Source organism: Mchenga conophoros, linkage group LG18, assembly GCF_057382185.1.
Source record: "Mchenga conophoros isolate Kocher_MC1m ecotype Shallow Benthic linkage group LG18, M_conophoros_male_GT1.1, whole genome shotgun sequence".
NCBI classification, from domain to species: domain Eukaryota; kingdom Metazoa; phylum Chordata; class Actinopteri; order Cichliformes; family Cichlidae; genus Mchenga; species Mchenga conophoros.
The window spans coordinates 30,410,126-30,428,142 of NC_140543.1; the positions used below are offsets into that span (position 1 = coordinate 30,410,126).

General features: G+C 43.2%; 1 protein-coding gene across 1 annotated transcript in view; it reads left to right on the plus strand.

Moving 5' to 3' along the window:
• Positions 1-3,424: 3,424 nt before the first annotated feature.
• zswim5 (zinc finger, SWIM-type containing 5) overlaps positions 3,425-18,017 on the plus strand; it is a 75,568-nt gene continuing 60,975 nt past the window's right edge. The window contains exon 1 of the mRNA XM_085254012.1: positions 3,425-4,047. Coding sequence (XP_085110138.1) covers positions 3,519-4,047 — 529 coding nt within the window. The 5' untranslated portion in view covers positions 3,425-3,518. The remainder of the gene's footprint in view (positions 4,048-18,017) is intronic.

The following is an 18,017-nucleotide window of genomic DNA, read 5'->3' on the forward strand; positions in this document are numbered from 1 at the left end:
TTGCGGACAAGATCCCAAGTTACCTCCACTTCTCCACCTGGGGAATGAAAAGCTGATGGCATCAATACTTGATGATGGGTCTCCTTTGTAAAGAGCAGCAACACCTGGTAGGTATTTTCTTATACAAGTACATTATGAAACATTTCAGCAACTCAGGAAGTAAACGTCCGTGTCTGATCTTGAACGTTTAAAAAAAAAGGCAGCCACACCTAACCTGAAAGGGTTTTTCTACACTCCAAGTTCACAGAGCTCGATGAAATTCAGCTTTGTCTGTTTTGTGCAATTATCCAAAACTCAAATCAAAGCATCCCTCAAGCATTGAAACAGAATCGGCTTCAAATCTAAGCATTTATGCACTCATGCACCCCAATCATGGAAAAAATCAATCTGCATCAGACCCACATTGATCATGAGGACCACTGCAGAATCTGAAAGGGTTATCTAATGTGTCATTTTTTTTGTATTTTCATTGTAATTCTGCAGGGCTTGTTATTCACTGGGGAAGCTGATAGAACTACATCTCTGTGTGCATCTTTGTTGAGTAACTCTGGCACGTTCTCTCTTCCGTAAAGCATTTTGCATTTCGGTCACAATAACTCATGAGAGACATGTATGCATTCAATGAGAAACGTCCCAAATCTCATCCTTCTCAAACTATACATGTTGTATAGCTATTGGCATAAAGAGATCGGTCAGAGGAAGAATGACTAAAGACTCAACAACATGAAAGCAAGCAGCGATGGAAACAATGTGCTTACAGTGATCATTGTAAAAGTGAATAAAAGCATGTGTCTGCCAAAGGTTACGAGAAAATGGCTTCATTTGGCGCTGTTGTGCTGTTGGCTAGACAAGATAAACCAACCTATTGTTGATCTTTGTCACAAGAATATAAATATGTCACATGAAAGGAAAGCTGAAACAAAGAAATAAAAAAATACAAAGAAAAAAGTCTATTTTAGCCTGTATCTTGTGCCTGTCTTTGCTTTTACTCATTAAAAACTCTATAAGAGCAACTTTCAAAAGTGGTTTTATCAATACAGCTGCTTCCCAGGCCAGCCTTCGTCACTTACCGAGCTGATAATCTCGCAGGACATATGCACATACTTTTAGTGTGATTCACAGACGTGCAAAACACTCTTAAACAAACAAGGGAGATGTCAGAGGTCAAAACCTGACTGCATCCAACTGTTACTTTTTCTTGTCTCATATCACACATTCAGAATTCAGAAAAATGTAGCTAATTTTGGCTGATCCTTTATTCACAACAGCAGGTAGCCGAGCATATTTTATTTGGCAGATTTTTTTAAGCAACTCTCAAGGGATTCATGTCTCCCCCACAGGGGAGTGCTTTGCTTGTGGGGGCAAATGTATAGCCCACGAGACTATAAAGCTCAAGTTAAATATAAATAATATTCACAACGGTGTAAGGCAAAGAGTGGTTTTGTCTAACGTCATACTCATATTTAGCATCAGCCATCTGCTACGATCTCACAAGGAACTCCATACACAAAAACAATAACTGCACGAACAGACCCACAACTTCTGCTTAAGGCACAGACAGAAAAATGACAAGAATTCATTCCTGTTATTGTTCTCAAAAATGATGCCGCGATGAAGATATTAGCCCCACTGCGTGCCTTTTAAAGTCCTTAACATCCAGGTATGGCCTCAGGTATATGAGCAGCAGGCTCCATTGTGATGTGAAATGAGCATTAGCCAGAGTATTAGTTTAAACCCTTTGTGTCCTGCTGTGGGAGGCACACTCGCAACTGCATGCTGGACCCATTCAAATGAATGTGTATTTGCTGATCGCCGGTAATTGATATTTATGGGACACATAACACTGTGACTTTAATTAGCAAAATGGCAACTTTGTTATTCATGTGGAGAAGCTGAAATCGCTTTCTCCACTGGTGGAAAATGCTCACATCAAGGAGTGTGCTGTGGTTTGAAAAGAAAGAGTGAAGGAAGAGACTGAACAGTTAATAGTCATGTATTTTCACAGTTATAAGAAACATCAAAGCCAAACTTCAGTGAGTATTACATGTATGTAAGTCATCCATATATATGACTTATTACTGTTGTTTTATTCTCTTCCTCCATGTGTGTATTTGCAGTCATTTGTATAATTACTGTCTGAAAGCAAGACAGCAGGTTTGGGACATGAGTCTAAGCTATTTTCTTGTCATTGTGCTGATTAATGATGCGCAGCATTCTCTACCTGTAATCAATCCTTCTCTCTCTCTCCCAGCTCTGTTGCCCTCTGTGCCAGCTAAGCTGGATCAAGTCACACAAACTTACCAGGAAAACGACAGGAAATCCAGAGTTTTGAGTTTTAAAATAAAAGACCAAAAGACACTGCATTTTCAAATTCAGAGGCAATGTCAGCATCGACTTCTTAACTGAGAATAGGACGAATATTTACCTCTGCAAGCCTTTATACATCCTAGGGGAGCTTTATCTGAGAGGAGAGAAATGAGAGGCAGCTAAGCAAAGTTTCTACAACTCTGGAATACATGCAGAGACAAAAGGGAATGAGGCGCAACTACCAACACATCAGTAGGATGGAATAAAATAACACCAGCAGTGGAGAGTTCAAAGACCTTGAAAGAACTACAGCTTAAAACGTTTAAAAGAGGCCAGAGAAGCTGAGGAACTAGAAGCACCTAAATCAGGTATCATTACTGACTGTCAGACTGCTACCTCCAAAGCAATCTTCCAATTCTTAAGCATGTGGAAAATGTTTCTATGTTATGAATCAGAAAGAAATAATAAAAGCTTTAGAGGAAAGGCAGCTAGCTAAGTTAAATATTAATGATAAAAGGTATTTGGCTGTCATTGTTTAGTGGTTATATTACATCAGTAAATGTGTTATTTAACTTAGTTTTGATAATATACTATAATAACTGATATTAAGGGTAAGTTTATGACACCAGTCTTTGGAACTGATGTGTCAGAATAAGACCTAGATAATTAATACTTTAGATGAATGAATGGCATGTGTGCAACGAACTTTCAGGTCTTGACCTGATGTCACTTTGGGAAATCAGAATGACAAACATGAGTTAAGCTAAACAAAGCTGAATTTGCCAAAATTGCTTTTACAGCCGCTATCCGATGGATAGACAGATCCAGGCATCCCCTCACCGTTTGTGACGTTTTAATCTAAATATGAGCTCATTGTGGTATTTTTCACCTGGAAAGTAGGCGTAAAAGACCTTGAGAAATGTCTCATTGATATCAGATCACAAGAGCCTAATTTTGATGGAAATTCACAGCATCAGGTCCGTGTTATGACTTAAATGGGCAGATTCTCTCGTTTGCGTACGTGTTTTATTTTGACAGCTGTGACCGGAAGCTCTGCCTGAAATACTTGCTAGTTTGACACGAGCCCCTATTTAGAGTGCTCTGGGAGCACAGAGAGCTTAGTGTGTGTATGTGTGTGTGAGAGTTGTTGGCTTCCTGCTGCTGCTCGGTGTCCGCACACCGTCCGTCTCGTTAGTGTTGATCGGCTCACCATGGCGGAAGGACGCAGAGAACAGTCGCCTCATCCTCTTCTTTCGGTACCACCGGCCAGCAAGCGACCCTGCCTTCGCCCAGCACCCCGAGGTCCCGGGCCGGGGCCCGGCCACGGCAGCGGGTTGCCCAGCTCCCGGTATCGTTCTCCCGAGTCTCTTCTGGACTGCGCTGCTAAAGCAGTAGCGGAAAAGTGGGCCTTCGAGAGAGTAGAGGAGCGCTTCGAAAGGATCCCGGAGCCCGTCCAGCGCCGCATCGTCTACTGGTCTTTCCCCCGCAACGAAAAGGAGATATGCATGTATTCGTCGTTTCAGTGCCGAGTCGCCGGGGAGGAAGGTCCGTCGGCGACTCCCGGTGGGGCTGGGGGTGCTGGTTCCGGAGCTACAACCGCCGGTGGCGGTGGAGGATCTGCCGCCGGTACAACAGCTACCGTTGGGGCAGCCGGGGCAGTGGGGACGGGAGACGGACTGCCTTTCCGTCGGGGTATCAGACTGCTAGAAACCGGTTGTGTGGAAAACGTTTTACAAGTCGGTAAGTGGAATATTTCTGTCTAACCGAAGCAAAAGCTGCCTGGCATAAATACACTGGACTGTTTTTTTTTTCGAGTCTCCGCTGCGGCTGCTCTTGGACCTTTTACGGCGGATGATTGATGGAAGTTTTTGCTGCTGTCGCGGAAAGTATGCAAAGCGCCTCTTTTCAGCGCACATAAAACTACACAAACACTTCGTGTTTTTTTTTAGTTCGTTTCAATCGTACTGAGGCATTTGTTGTCGAATTTAACGCTTTTTTGGTTTATGGGACCCAAATGAAAAAGGGAAGCGTAGGAAAAGGGGCGCTTGCTAGGTTAGCCGACCAGCTGCTGTTTAAAAATTAAAGGGCTTCCTATTGCGTTACTCTGTAGCTGTACCGCTGGCTACTGCCACTTTACCCAGCGTTGTTTAGCTTAAAGCTTCAACTTGCCTTTTTTCTTTTCAAAAGAAAAAAAAAAGCGGAAGCCATGTCTTGGCAACTATGAGCACTTTTCTGCCTCGGCGAGGGTCAGCGTCGACGGCCGGAGGTGGCTGGAGTCGTGAGACAGGCGGAGGAGGAGGGCTTGACAGACGCGGATACAAAAGGACCCAACGTTATAGCGTCTGGGCTTTATCATTTCCCCCCCTCATTCCCTATTGCAGAAGTTTTTTTTCTTTTGTTTTTCCTACTCAACGCAACACTGGTTGAGGGTGGCTTAAATAAGGAACAAAGACGGTTATTGGGTCTCTTACTATGATTAATCCGGTGTTAATCCGGGGAAAAAATCCCCCGACTCCTTTTTGTTTATTTGCGGCTGCTGCTCGGACCGGACAAAGAGCTCCGACGCCACCAGCGTGGAATAATAAAAATCCACGTTGGGAGTATTTTTGTAGTTTCTCTAATTAAAGAGAACCTTAATAGCAGACGCAGTACGGCATTAATTTTCGTTATTACCGATGCCGTTTGCCCGCAGCCTCGCAGTCGCGCGCAACACAAAAGGTTTCCAGTTGAAATGATCGATAAGCGTCTCGCATTGCCAGCGCTGCAGAGAAGGCTGTTTCCAAACAAAGGGCCATTCCGCAAAGCATCCATCTCCACTCAGATTTTTCATAGGTTCTCGTGCACGGCCACGAATTTGAGCTCGAACACTGGCGAAATTGATCCGATGAAGCCGATGGATAATGTTGAAAAAAGTCGTTTATGGTAACTGCAAGGATTTTTCTTAGACCATATGGTGTGAGAGCCACTGAAGCTTGTCTGGGTTCATGTTGCTCCAAGGTATGGGGGGGCGGTGAAAGCTACAAACTGTTTGGCTGCTTCTTTTCTTGCTGACTGCTGTATCTAATTGCATTTCATAAATGCTCATTGAACTAAATGAAATCTGAAGCTGGATGCAGTCTGCTTTGATAAGTTTCTTATTTTTTCTTCCAAAGAGAGTTGAGGACCCAGAGGCTGGTCTCACCTCAGGGATTCGAAGTGTGTGCTTTTGCAAAGATTGTCAGCAAACCGCAGTCTTGAGTTAAAGGTGTAAGTTCTGAGTGATGACCTATTTTATCACTTCCTGCCATTACAAACACAACCACTGAGGTGAAAGTCTGGGTAGAAGGGGGTGAAGGGGATCCTGTCAGGTCTACCGTCTGCAGCTACGGAGTACAATTACAGTAACTGTGAATTTTGTTGGTATAAACTTGAGTTTTGAAAGTTCAACAGTCAAAACAAAGAGTACATTCCCATAACACAACACCTTACTAAGTCTTACCTGGCTCCATGGCGAATCGTTTCCATCCTCCTCCTCCTCTTACCCAGCCTCCCCCTCCCAAGGTCAGTCAAGGCAGGCAGGCACATGGTTTTGTCTTTCTGTCAACAAAACACAAGACTGGGGCCAAATAGCTGCGTGACATCAAGATAAGACTCGGCTTGCTCGTCACTGTGTGGAGCATGGGAACCGGTAACTGTGGAAGTTTTTTTTTTTTTTTTTGCTGACTGACTTAACAGGAGTACAATTGTCTTCGGGTTGTTTTTCACAGCTAGGTTTGGATAGGTTGGGCTGGCTCACACAGAATAGTTAAGGATCGCGTTGCACAGCCGCAAAAAATGTGCAAGTTTCAAGAGCTTGCTTTGGCCCGATGCGTGGCGTGTTTCTAAATGCCACTTATAGTGGTCATACTTGTTTTTTTGTTTTATAGGAAAGGGAGATGGACGTGGCTCATGTATTCTTTAATAGCAACTTGCTGGTGAGTGATTAGGAGCTGCGTGCTGACACATGCATGTTGATGTTGCATGGCTTGGAGGGGAAAAGGGGAGGAGGAAAGGTGTATTGGGGAATTGCAGTCTGGAACTGCTATTCAGTTTCTGAACCGCATGGTTTGCATATTAATGGTTTAGAACATACTCTGAGCTACTATTTGTACACCAAAACAAAGTAATTCAGTTGGGTGTTTTTTATGTGAAGGGTGAGACTGTGCTGCAGCCGTGCAGCCTCGTGTCTGCGTTTGACTTTTCTAGAGCTGAGTCAGCTGTTTGCCTGGGTCACCAGATTTGGGCTCTTTTATGGAAATTAAGTGCATTTAAAGTGTAATCGAGTTTTTCTTTTGGTTTGTTTTTGTTTTTTGAAGCACAGATGTGATGAGCCCACAAGCTAAACCATCACGAGATATGCAGTTTTATTTGTATTTATTGTTTTTGTTGTTGTTGTTCCTCACAGCTATTACAAGCACAGCAGGAGCTCCTATTCCTTTAATCTCCTGCTCATCTTTTGACTTTTTTGCCCCATGTTTCTCAGAATTGGTGCGCCTAGAGCAATCTCTCAAGTCGTTCTTGTGTTCTCAGGTAATAATTATTGGGACACAGCGCTGGGCAATATTCAGCGGACATGGTGTTTTGCTGCTCCCTTGCCTCTAGCTGCTGGGCTTTTATTGCTTTATCAGCTTGCGTAATGTAACGGCCCCTCGACTGATGAGCGCAATAATGAAATGAGAAGAGAAGGGGAGAAAAAAAGGATCTCTTCAGTTGAAAGTGATAACCTTTATTGCCAAAGACACCCATTGATTGATGCATTGACCATTTAGAAATGAAATGGCTGGTATTGTTCCTTAGTAGCCCCCCCCCCAAAAAAAGTACACTACAAGTGAAGGGCTTTTGTGGAAGAGCCTCTTTTAATAGTAATAGTGATGGATTGAAGGGACGTGAGCTCATCAACATCTCATTGGCACATGTGTTTATAATAATGTATTCCTTGCTCCAAGTCATAATTTCAATAATCAAAGCGAAGCATGCTTGTTTTTGTAACCCCCCCCCCCCCTTTCCTACACTGCAAAGTCGCCCTGAAGCCCCCATGCCACAGCCTTTATAAAGTCCTCAGAGAGCGGGAGGAAGGGATATAAGTGGAGGGAGGGGGAACGCGTGTGTGTGTGTGTGTGTGTTTGGGAGGGAGGGGGCTTCTTTAGCTTTGAGTCAAGCTTTGGGATTATTGGGTCATGCTTTGTTACCCAGCTGTAGAAAAACTCCTTGTTCACAGAAAGGGGGTGTTTGTGTGGTGTGTATGTGGAAGGGGGGTGCTTAGTAGTATGTGTGTGCACATCGCTGTCTCCGTGACGTTACATAAAACTGTAATGGGTCTCCGACGCCTTTTCAAGCACCAGTGACTCTGACAAAGCTCGGCAGCAAAGTTGAACAGGATTAAAGTGTAGAGACTGACAGCCAGTGGACTGAAAACCGTTATTGAAGAACCAAAAGTCGATACTTCACGGAAAAGTTGGCTCTGTTTTGTGTTCCTTTACTTGTTCTGTGGTCAGGAAGATGATATTTGTCCGTCACTGTTTAGGCAGTGACGGACACTCTCATTTTGCAGAGTGTGAGTGTCCTGCCAGTATTTCCACAGATGTCATTTCCTGGCAGAATGGCTGTGGGGTTCATTGTTGTAGAAGAGCTTGCGAGCCTCTGGTGTAAACCTGCTCTTGGATTTCTCAAGAACACGTTGCGATAAAAGACGGGGGTTGGTGAGCTCATCCTTCGCTTGCCTCATCTCCCATCTTTCTTCCAGATTCGAGTCTCAGGCCCCGAGTCCGCTGACACCTCTCGCTTTTCATCTCTCCTTCCACATCTCCATGAGCACTCTGTCTTTACTGTTCTTTTGTTTTTCATAAAACTCCGTGTGTTTTCCATTTATCAGGCTCTTTAATCTCTTTTGCAACCCCCCAATACACACACACACTTTTCTGCAAGTTTTGGGACAAGCTGGAAAGAGTCAGGTATGACTGAGTAAGAAAGAGGTCATACATTTGATTATGACGATGGCGATGATCTGGGTTTGTGACTCAGCGGTGTTTTTTTCTGCTGTGTCGGGATGTTGACTCATGTTTTGGCTAATCATGAGTAAACTTTAGACCCCAGTACGTGGAATGGTGTGGGATCTGCTAATAGTCCGTCCCAGTGATGATGACTCTATGTATATTTTCAGTGATTGTGTTCAAATCTAAAACTTCAAATGCTTGCTATAATGTCCTTCACATACTGCTTCCCAGCACTTTTGAGTCTTGTTCTGAGGACATTTCACATTTGTTTTATCCTGTTTTATGCACACTACTGGTTTGACGATTTTAAACTGTTATAAACTTGAAGTTGTTGCTGAAATTCTTTGTCTTATTGTCGCTTGAAAGGATGACTCATTCACCAGCCATATAGGCTTGTGGCATTCTTCCTGCTATGGAAGTTTAAATAAAGTTTTCTCTGCAGACTTTCCCACGGTTGTTTCACTTTTCTTTTCCTTTTCATTCCCACTTTCTGTCCTTTTCTGACCCAGTTTGATGGGATTTATGTCTGGCTATGGTGCTGGTCAGCCAGCATTTAAAGCCTTTAGTTAAACTGTTTTGGGTCATTATCTTGCTGTAACATGAAACCCTGACCAACCAGTCTGTCCTCATTTCTTCTTTTTTGCCCTTTTCTCACCCCTCTCATATCACAGAACATCACCAAAGAAGAAAAAGGGGTAGTACTGGTCAGTTGATTGTGGAAAGAATGAATGCAAAATTCCTACTCTTACTCTCATTGTCTGCCATTTGGAATGAGAAAGACTTGCGATAAACATTGTCTAGGGCTCTAGTTTAACAAAAAACACAAGCTTTCCCTTAACATTAGTAATGAGGGTTTCAATGGGAAGGGCATTTAAAAAGTGGAAAAAAAGTTGTCTAAATCTGATGTGGGTACTTCCACCATGGTGACCCCATTTAATTAACCAAAGGAAGGTTCAATGAAACTGCTAATGAAAACAAAACTGCATGAAAAAGGGAACTCATCAAATGATTAAAAAATAAATAAATACTGGACCCACAGGGGCTCAAACCCTCATCTCCCAGGCGAAAGTCTTTTTTTGTTTTTTAAATATCCCAAAGCTCTTATTTAAATGCTCATCATCCCTCTCATGTAAAGTGCTTTAGCCTGCACTGCAGTGGTGACTGTAGAAAAAGAAGGATTTTCTTTCGCGTCATATGCGTTTTGTTGTAGATTTATTTGACTGAGCCCAAACTTTAGCCAGTTGGCTATTTGCTACTCAATGCATTGGGGAAGAGCTAAAAATCAGACGGACAATATTTAATCAGTGTAATTAATTCCACGCCTGCCACACTTGAAAAGGGAAAATTGGTAAGACAAATCGTCCCCACACTCTTATTAGCTCTTGGAGAGACTCGTGAAAGATGAGGCCATTAGGAGGACTCTCTGTTGTTGTACTCATCAAAGGGCCAGCCACCTGTACGTGTGTGTGTGTCTGTGTGAGACAGAGAGAGCATGTCCTGATTACATAAAATCATTAATCAAAGCTTGTTGTTCTTTGAGAGCTTCCTCCACTATTTGTACATTACATTTAAGGCACGAAAGGAATGATGGAAGCAGAATAGAGGGAAGTATTAACCCACCCCTTCTTTTGTCTCACTGTTGTTGCCAAGTGCTCTACGCTTTTCACTTAAACAGCTGATCCAGTGCTACTTTTTTTTCTTGATTTAGCACATGGTTTTGAAATGTTAGTGTCAAGCCGTTCATGCTGTTCACATGCAATGTGTTGTCAAGGCACCACATGAAAACCAGCAAGAATGAGGAGAAAATGACTGGAAGTTAGAGCAGTTCTTTACGTGAGGGATTGTCTAACAATCCGGTTGTTCAGTGATGACGCGACGGATCCTACTTCCGGGTCTAAAGTAGTCTGCGTTTAATATGGCTTTTGTGTTGTTAACATGTTTAATGTTATGTATTTTCTTCTATTTGATCTCAAAAAGCTCCTAAAACAGTCGGTGATCCCTGTTGACCTCCCTCGGCTTTTATTACCACTAATCATTTATTTAAGCTCAGTTTTTAAAACCTTAGGATGTAACTACAGCCCAGCCCATGCAGCAGTATATGAATGACTAACCTCGTATTGTGGATGGATTATCTCAGTTGTTCTCCTGGCTGAAGTTTGGTCCTTTTACAGCATCCTGCCATGCGATTACATTTGTTCCTGACCACCGACAACACTCACGGTAACTTTAATCGAGTGGAAAAAAAGTTAGCTTGTTTATATTATGCTAACATAGCTGTGTCGCTAGCGGTCATGTAGCACATCATTATATACCAGCTAGCCAAACTTCAGTAACCCTGCAAACGTCACTGCTGTTTAGTTTTCTGTCTTGGAAGTGATAACAGAGCTGTACGTTTTAATTTGTTTCCAAAACCCCGCAGTCAGGACATGCTATATTATATTTAGATAGAAGCTAGCGAGCTAACTCCCTGCTAACTTCTAACTCCGTTAAATGTCATAAATTCCGTTTTCATGGATGCCTGGATGTTAAACTCAATTTTTACACCTGGTAGAGCAGAACGCTGATCATTTTATTAAAGATGAAAGACTTTAGACAGTTTTTCAACTCTCAGTAATGCCATAGTGATCGTTTGATATATGGACCTGCAGCGGAGTTTAGACCCAGACACGGCTAGTGACGTCAGACTGAACAACCGGATAGCAATTATAGCACATGCAGCAATTAAAAAGATGTTGCAACTATTATACCTGCGTAAGGGTTCAACATGATATCCATGGCTTTGTGTTGATTGTCAACAACTGTTAATGTGTACATGCATTCGTGCTCAGCCCTTACTAAAGATGTAGTGGATACCTGATTTACATCTGACACACAGGAAGGGTGCTCTTGCAGTCAGAGAAGACATTGAAAGCTCCTTGACATCTCAGTGTCCTTGCACTTGTGCTTGTTTTTTTGTTTTTGTTTTTTCTTCCTGTGGGGCAGGGCATGTTTCATGTGTTATACACAATTACTTAGTTTATTTTTTTTTTGTGCAACATCATGAATTCTTTTGAGAAAACAGAGGGGTTGGCTGTGGTCTTGTGGTGGTGCTGGTTCCCAGTTTTGCTTTTATACATAAATTAAAAGCGTATTGCACAAACTAGTGTGTTTCAGACATGTGTGAGTCAAAAGTTTGCCCAGGAGACGTGTTTCTCTGTAAGGATCAGAGCAATGAACAGTTAATGGAAACACTTTAATGAGAGAATGGCTACAACCAGCTTTGTTACACTGTAACCAGAATAAATGGCCCTCACTTTAAACACAAAGAACCACTAAAAATGCCACTTGAACTTTTTTTGTTTTTTTAACTGTGATTTCTTACTTTGCTGTTTCCACTCAGGACATGTTTGCAGTAGGTAGCAAAAAAGGATGGCATTCTTTGCCGTTGGTATTGTTTGCTCTACTCTATCCCTCAATAACGGCTCCTTTCTTACTTTTTTGTCACAGTACCAACATGTGTGTGTGTGTGTATGTGTGTGTGTGTGTGTTTGTGTAAAATAAAATGCAGTGCAAACACATTTTTACTGCTTCTGTCCTGTTCTCATGCTTCCCTATCCTGTGTGTTTTCCTCCTACCTAGCTTTTAGTGCTTTTACCTTAGATGGGTGTGCAATTATCAGCAGAGATCAATGGTGGCCTTGTCCTGTTTTTTTTTTTTTTAGCTCTTGAAGCTGACGGCTTGCTGTATTCAGTTATTGCGCTGTTCCACACCTGTCCTTTATTGGCTTTTTGTATGTGCACAAGCGTATGTTTACTATGGTTGTTTGTGCACATTTGGCCTCTGTCCCTGTCTCTGAGAGAGGCTGAACTTGAAAAGGAAGATTAATGCTTGCAGGCTGGACTTATGTCTTAGTTTGGTTGTAATTGCCTAACAAATTTTGGGGAGAAAGGAGAAAAATGGGCTGACAGCGAGTAAAGGGTCATTTGAAATGCAAAGGAGACCCGAAATGAATGCAGTCCTACAAACAGGTTGTTACACTCTTGCAACAGAAACCCCCCCCCAGTATAAGCTCATAACCTTCCCACATAAGATTAAGTTACACATTTCCATTAAAAGTACAAGTAATGCCTGTGGAGTGGAAATCCTGGATGTCTGAAGTGTGGAACAAATGCTTTGACAGGTAGCATTGTTTAAAGGGGGAATGAGATAAATCTCCTGAGTTTAGACCCGTCTGAAGAGGATGGGATTCCTTTTCGAGTTTTCTTTTTGGGATGCACACCAACCCAACAGAGTAATGTTACCCCAGATTAAAAGATGTTCTCATCATATTGACCTCAAACCCATTATCCTTCCTCCTGTCTTTAACTTTGTGGGAAACGGGCAGAATTCCTCTCTTCATCTCTGCCCTCCTATTGATTACTTGATGGTTGGATAGAAGTCAACCAAGCAGAACTCTCATTCAAGGTGCCCCCCCCCCCCCCCTTTTTGTTGCCTTCAAAGCTTAAAGGGATAGTTCAAACTATTTCACGAGTCAAAATGACTTTAGGTTGTGTCAGTGTGAGTTGTAGCGTAACAATATGAGTCATCGTTCTTCCAGTTGGCTTTAAAAACTGTTTTAATTGTCTACTGCAGCCACTTTTTGTTTCTCTTCGATACTGTTTTGGCTTTTTTTTTTGGTCATCTTTCTATACGTAGTGAACCACATGTTCAGCCATTGAGGGTTCGACCTATGCACACAGTTTTCTCCATTGGCTCTTTGGAAGTCTAAAGCAACTGCCTCTCCTTAGCTTCTCCATCAACGGAAGACCTACACTATGTGGAATTATGACTCCCATATTAGTCATGGCTTTGAGAATGCTGTGGTGATGACTAAGGAGGTTTATAATCATAAGAAAACAATGTGTTTGTATTAGCAAATTGGCCATAAATTGGTCTTCCCCCCATACTGTTGGTTTGGTTGTTGATAGAAAGACTGATGTGGTATAGTTTTCTATCATCATACTCCATATCATACATATGTGTAATCTGTTTGTAAGATCTGGGATCCTTTGAGCCAATTAAATTAGGGTTTGTTTGTTATTTTTGTGTGTTTTGTTTTTAACACTGACAGGTTTCTGTAGCTGTGGCCACTTCTGGGTTTGCACAGTCCACAATGCAAACTTGCACTGCACGTATATAAAATGCAACAGCTGGAAAGGAATCCCTTTTAAAGTAATATGATTTATGTTTTTGAGCTCCACATCTGTAGCGATCTGAGCACAGCGCTCTGCTGGCTTTGAGTGTGAAAGAAAATTCCTTCTTTCTGCTCCCATTACGCCTCACTTTGTGTTAGCCAGGACTGACTGTTTCTTGATCTCTATGCTAATGCTCCAATCTTTCTTTTCAACGCAGTGTATTTGGCCCTTTATTGTGCTGCCCGTCTCCACTTGGAATGGCCATTCGTAGATCATAGATTTCAGGCACAGATAATAATCGCCCTCTTTTTCGTTTTTTTCCCCACCCTCCTTTTGAATACACACAGCTGTGTATTGCAGCGAGTGCCTCTATCCTATGTGCATTTCCAGTCTCAGAGGCACTGAAAGCCCTTCACAACAGCGCTATAACTGCCAGCAAGACAGAAAGGGGGCCATAGGAGGCTGTTGTGAGACACAGCCATTAGAGTTGGATTATAAACTATTTCCATACACTTTCAGACTTTGATCTCGGGAAATGGAAGTCAACAAGCATGCCGGATATCTTTCTTCTTGCACCGCTTGGCGTTCTTGTGGCCTGCAGATGTCCTCCTCCTCACCATAGTTCTTTTCTGTTCCCTTCACATGAAAACATTTTCTGGCCTTCTGTTAACTGTTGATATGTAATTCATCAGTGCTGACCTCTTAACATGATTTGAGGCTTTGAAGACTGGTCATGGTTTTTCTTTTTCTTATTTCATCCTGCCATATGTGTCAACAAGGTTTTAAAAGGAAGCACTTAGTTCTAAAACTACAAATAATTGTATCACTCAGGGACCAAGCTGCCTATTATGGTGATTCAGACTGTCAGACTGCATTAGTAAATGGGCCTGGCTGACTCCCCCCCCCCCCACCCCCCACCCCCAGTGTGACCAGAACACCAAACTAGACTTATCCCCCCAAAAAATTGTCTTGCCCAATTGCAAGCTTTCCTTTGTAAAACTTTCTGCGTTGTCAAACGCAGCAAACTGAAACAAACTAACAGCAAACTGAGTACACAAAAGTAACAATGGCCAGTTGTGACACTGTCATAAATTAAAAATAACAAATGAATGTGTTTGTTTTAACGAGAAATCACAGGTAAATCTCAGTTAATAAAGAAATTATTATCTGAAGCAGCACAGTGGTGCTTGGAATAGCACTGCTACATCACAGATGATCATGGGTTTTAATTTATTTTTTTTCATTTATTTATGTAGAGTCTACATGTTCTGGCCCTGTGTGGGTCTACACAGGTGCTCTGGCTTCCTCCTACAGTCCAAAGCCATGTAAATTGTCTATCGGTAAAAATGTGTGTTGTTGCTGTTTGTCTCTGTGTAGCCCATAGTTTATCCTCTCAAAATAAAAGGCTTTTATGGAAACGTGCATAGCCCAATGTCGTTAATGCAGATGTTTTTTCAAATTTAATTCTGTGTGTTAACGCTGCACTGAAACCGTTGCTGTGTACCTGCCCCAGGTACCAGGGCTGGACTGGGACAAAAAATCGGCCCGGGCATTTTGACTAGAGACCGGCCCACCAAAAATGTGACGTCATTCAGGGGTAAAACCGCAAAGGATTCTGGGAACTTGTGGCAAGAGGTACTAGCGCATGCAGGCTTTCAATTGAGCTCAGTTACACAGCGATAAAAAGAAACACAAAAAATGGCAAGAAGCTGTTGTATTATTAACTGCAATAGCCGGTGTTGTGCCAAAAAGTCTGCCAAAAACTGATTGCTGGTATTTAAATTGCTATGAGTAACTTGTTGGGCTATAATATGTGAAACATATGTCAAATGCATCCCTCATGGATGACATGAAGTCATCTCTCCATCTCTCTCTGCTGCTCTCCTGTCTCCTGTCACAGACTTCTCCACTTTAGATGATAAATCAGCCTGGTGCAACATGTAAGGATTGGCACAATTTGTTAAGATTTTGAGGAGTTTGAGAAACTAACCTAAAGCATAAAATAAAATTTACTATCAGTAACTTCATAGCACCCGCCCAGCAGTATATAAACTCCATCATGCTAGCTAGTACGCAGTACCAGTTATTCTAAGCGCCTGTAAAAAGTCAGCACAACGAAAACAAACTACAACTAAACTTGGTTTATATCTGACACAGACAGCAGGTCATAACTTCTTGCCTGAAGTTCAGTTCCTCTGCCACTATGACCGGCGGCCGCCTCGGTCTCTCCTCCTCTTGCCTCCCCTTTCCCTTATCCACCTGCTGGCCTCCACCACTTGCTGATGTTGCTAAATCTGTGGAAGCTATGCCATAGCTACCGCCAAACAATTCAGTTATTTTTTACACATTTGGCAGCGTCTGCCTGAAGGGCTCGTTTCTTTTTGGTCCTAATTTTTTCTGCACCTTCTTTCCTTTTTTTGTTCTCCATTTTCTTTAGTTCGTCTATAAGATTGCTAAACAAGGGGGAGGGTGCATCCGACCTCCTCGGCTGTAATTGGTCCAGCCCAGAGTCGATCATGACCAACTGGCCAATCCAACACCTTTCATTATTTATACCCTTCCAAAAAAAAAAAAAAAATCGATCGGCCCATAAAAACAAAAAATCGCCAGCGGCCCACCGGGCAAATGCCCGGTATGCCCGATGGCCAGTCCAGCTATGCCAGGTACACAGCAACATGTGTACCTGGGGCGTTCAAAGCAGAGGCTTTGAACGCTCCCTGCATGTCTGTCAGTGTGCCGTGTAAATGCTGTTGGGTCATATTGCTCCACTATTTGGCCTCTGCTCCTCTAAACAAGCCAGTCAGTTAACTGCCAGAGCGCACAGACACAGTCAAACGAGGCCAGAGAGCAGAAGATGCCTCCTCAGCACTTGTTAATTGAACAGCACATTAAAATGAATCACCCCAGTTACCCCCCCCCCCCCCCTTTTTTTTCCCTTCCTCTCCTGTTCACAGTTCTGCTGTGTTTCTCCCTCCCCTCTTTTCTACGCCTGTCCATTTGCCTCCCTCCTCTTTCTCTCCCTATCTGCTAATAACAGCACTCTGTGTGGGTTTCTTTTGTGGAAGGCCTGCTATGGCCCATTAGGCCGCAGTCTCACCGACAAATGAATGGTAAGACGACTGCAGAGAGTGGAGGAGGAAAAGGGGGAGGAGGACAAGCTGTGTGTGGGTGGGGGGGGGGGGGGGGGGGGGGGAGTCTGGGCAGAGATGGGATGGATGAGATGAATGTGGAGGGGATGGGGAGGGTAGGAGAGGATGTAATGAAGGGAGAAATGGAAGGAAAGGGGGGTGAGGGGAGGTGTGAAGCAAGGAAGAAGCGACAGGAGGGAGGAAGAGGAGAGCTGAAAGGCAAATGTACAAAGTACATAACCAACCTGTCACCTCTGGCTCCCTGCCCCCCCCCCCCCCCCCCCCCCCCCCCCCCTTCACACACACACTCCTGTCACAAAAAAGCCAAAGGGGAGGGAGGGACCTCATTAGACTCTCAGCAGTCCATCACACACACAGAGAGGGAGACTACAGGCTTCACAGACTGGTGGTGGTGGGGTGGGTGCTGCTTGGAGAGGCAGGGAGGGAGGGGAGAAATGAAATTGAATTGATAGGAGCAGTCAAGTGCAGCAACACACAGGGACAGGAGGGACAATCGCACGCACACATCCTCTATATGCAACATGATTAATGTGGTCAATAGCTGTGAGGATCAGTGTAGCTGAGACCTCTCACCCTCTTTCTCTCTCTCACTCACACACACCTCCTATTCACACACCCTGCTCACCCCAACCAGCCGTCTCAATCCTCTTCTCACCCAAACAAAGATGGAGGAGACGAGCCAGACACAGTGTGTGTTTTTGTTTTGTCCCTCTAACTTAAATGCATTTGATTCATTAGCTTTTGTTCAGTGTAACTGGATGCTATGAAGGCACTGCAGTTGTCTACACTGTAAACCCAAAGAAGTTCTGCTATTGGTTGCCTTAATTTTTTTTTTAAGTTTATGAACTTAAAAGTTGATGCTTATCAGAACTCCAGTATTTTGATTATATTTGACGTGTACCTTTTGACTAAAATAAAAGCAAAATGTTTAATGAATTCAAAAATATTTAGTAACTACAAACTTTTCATTTGTTTCCCATACTCCCGTACATAGACCGATGTCCTGGTTCTGTTATTTTTTTTTTTTCAATACCTGGGGCCCGTTCTTCGTACGTCGCTTACTACATCCAAGATCAAATGACACATCCAAGATCAAATCATCGCGCTAACCGTGAGCTCGCTAATCCGGTTCCCCGAACACACCTGCTGTTGACGATTACTACAGCTGGACGCAGGAATGTGACATCACTGGGTGTCGTAAAAGGGGCTACGCATCGATAGTAGAAACATTGATCGGCAACCCGCTGATTGGTCGGCGAAAATGTCGAAGGGGCGTGCTCGGTATTTTCCGGCAGCAGAGCAAGAACTCATGAGTGAGGGATTACAGGAGTTTCAGAGTTTAATTAAAACGCAAGAGAACACTGCAAAGGCTGCAAAAGCAAGGAGAGAGGGCTGGC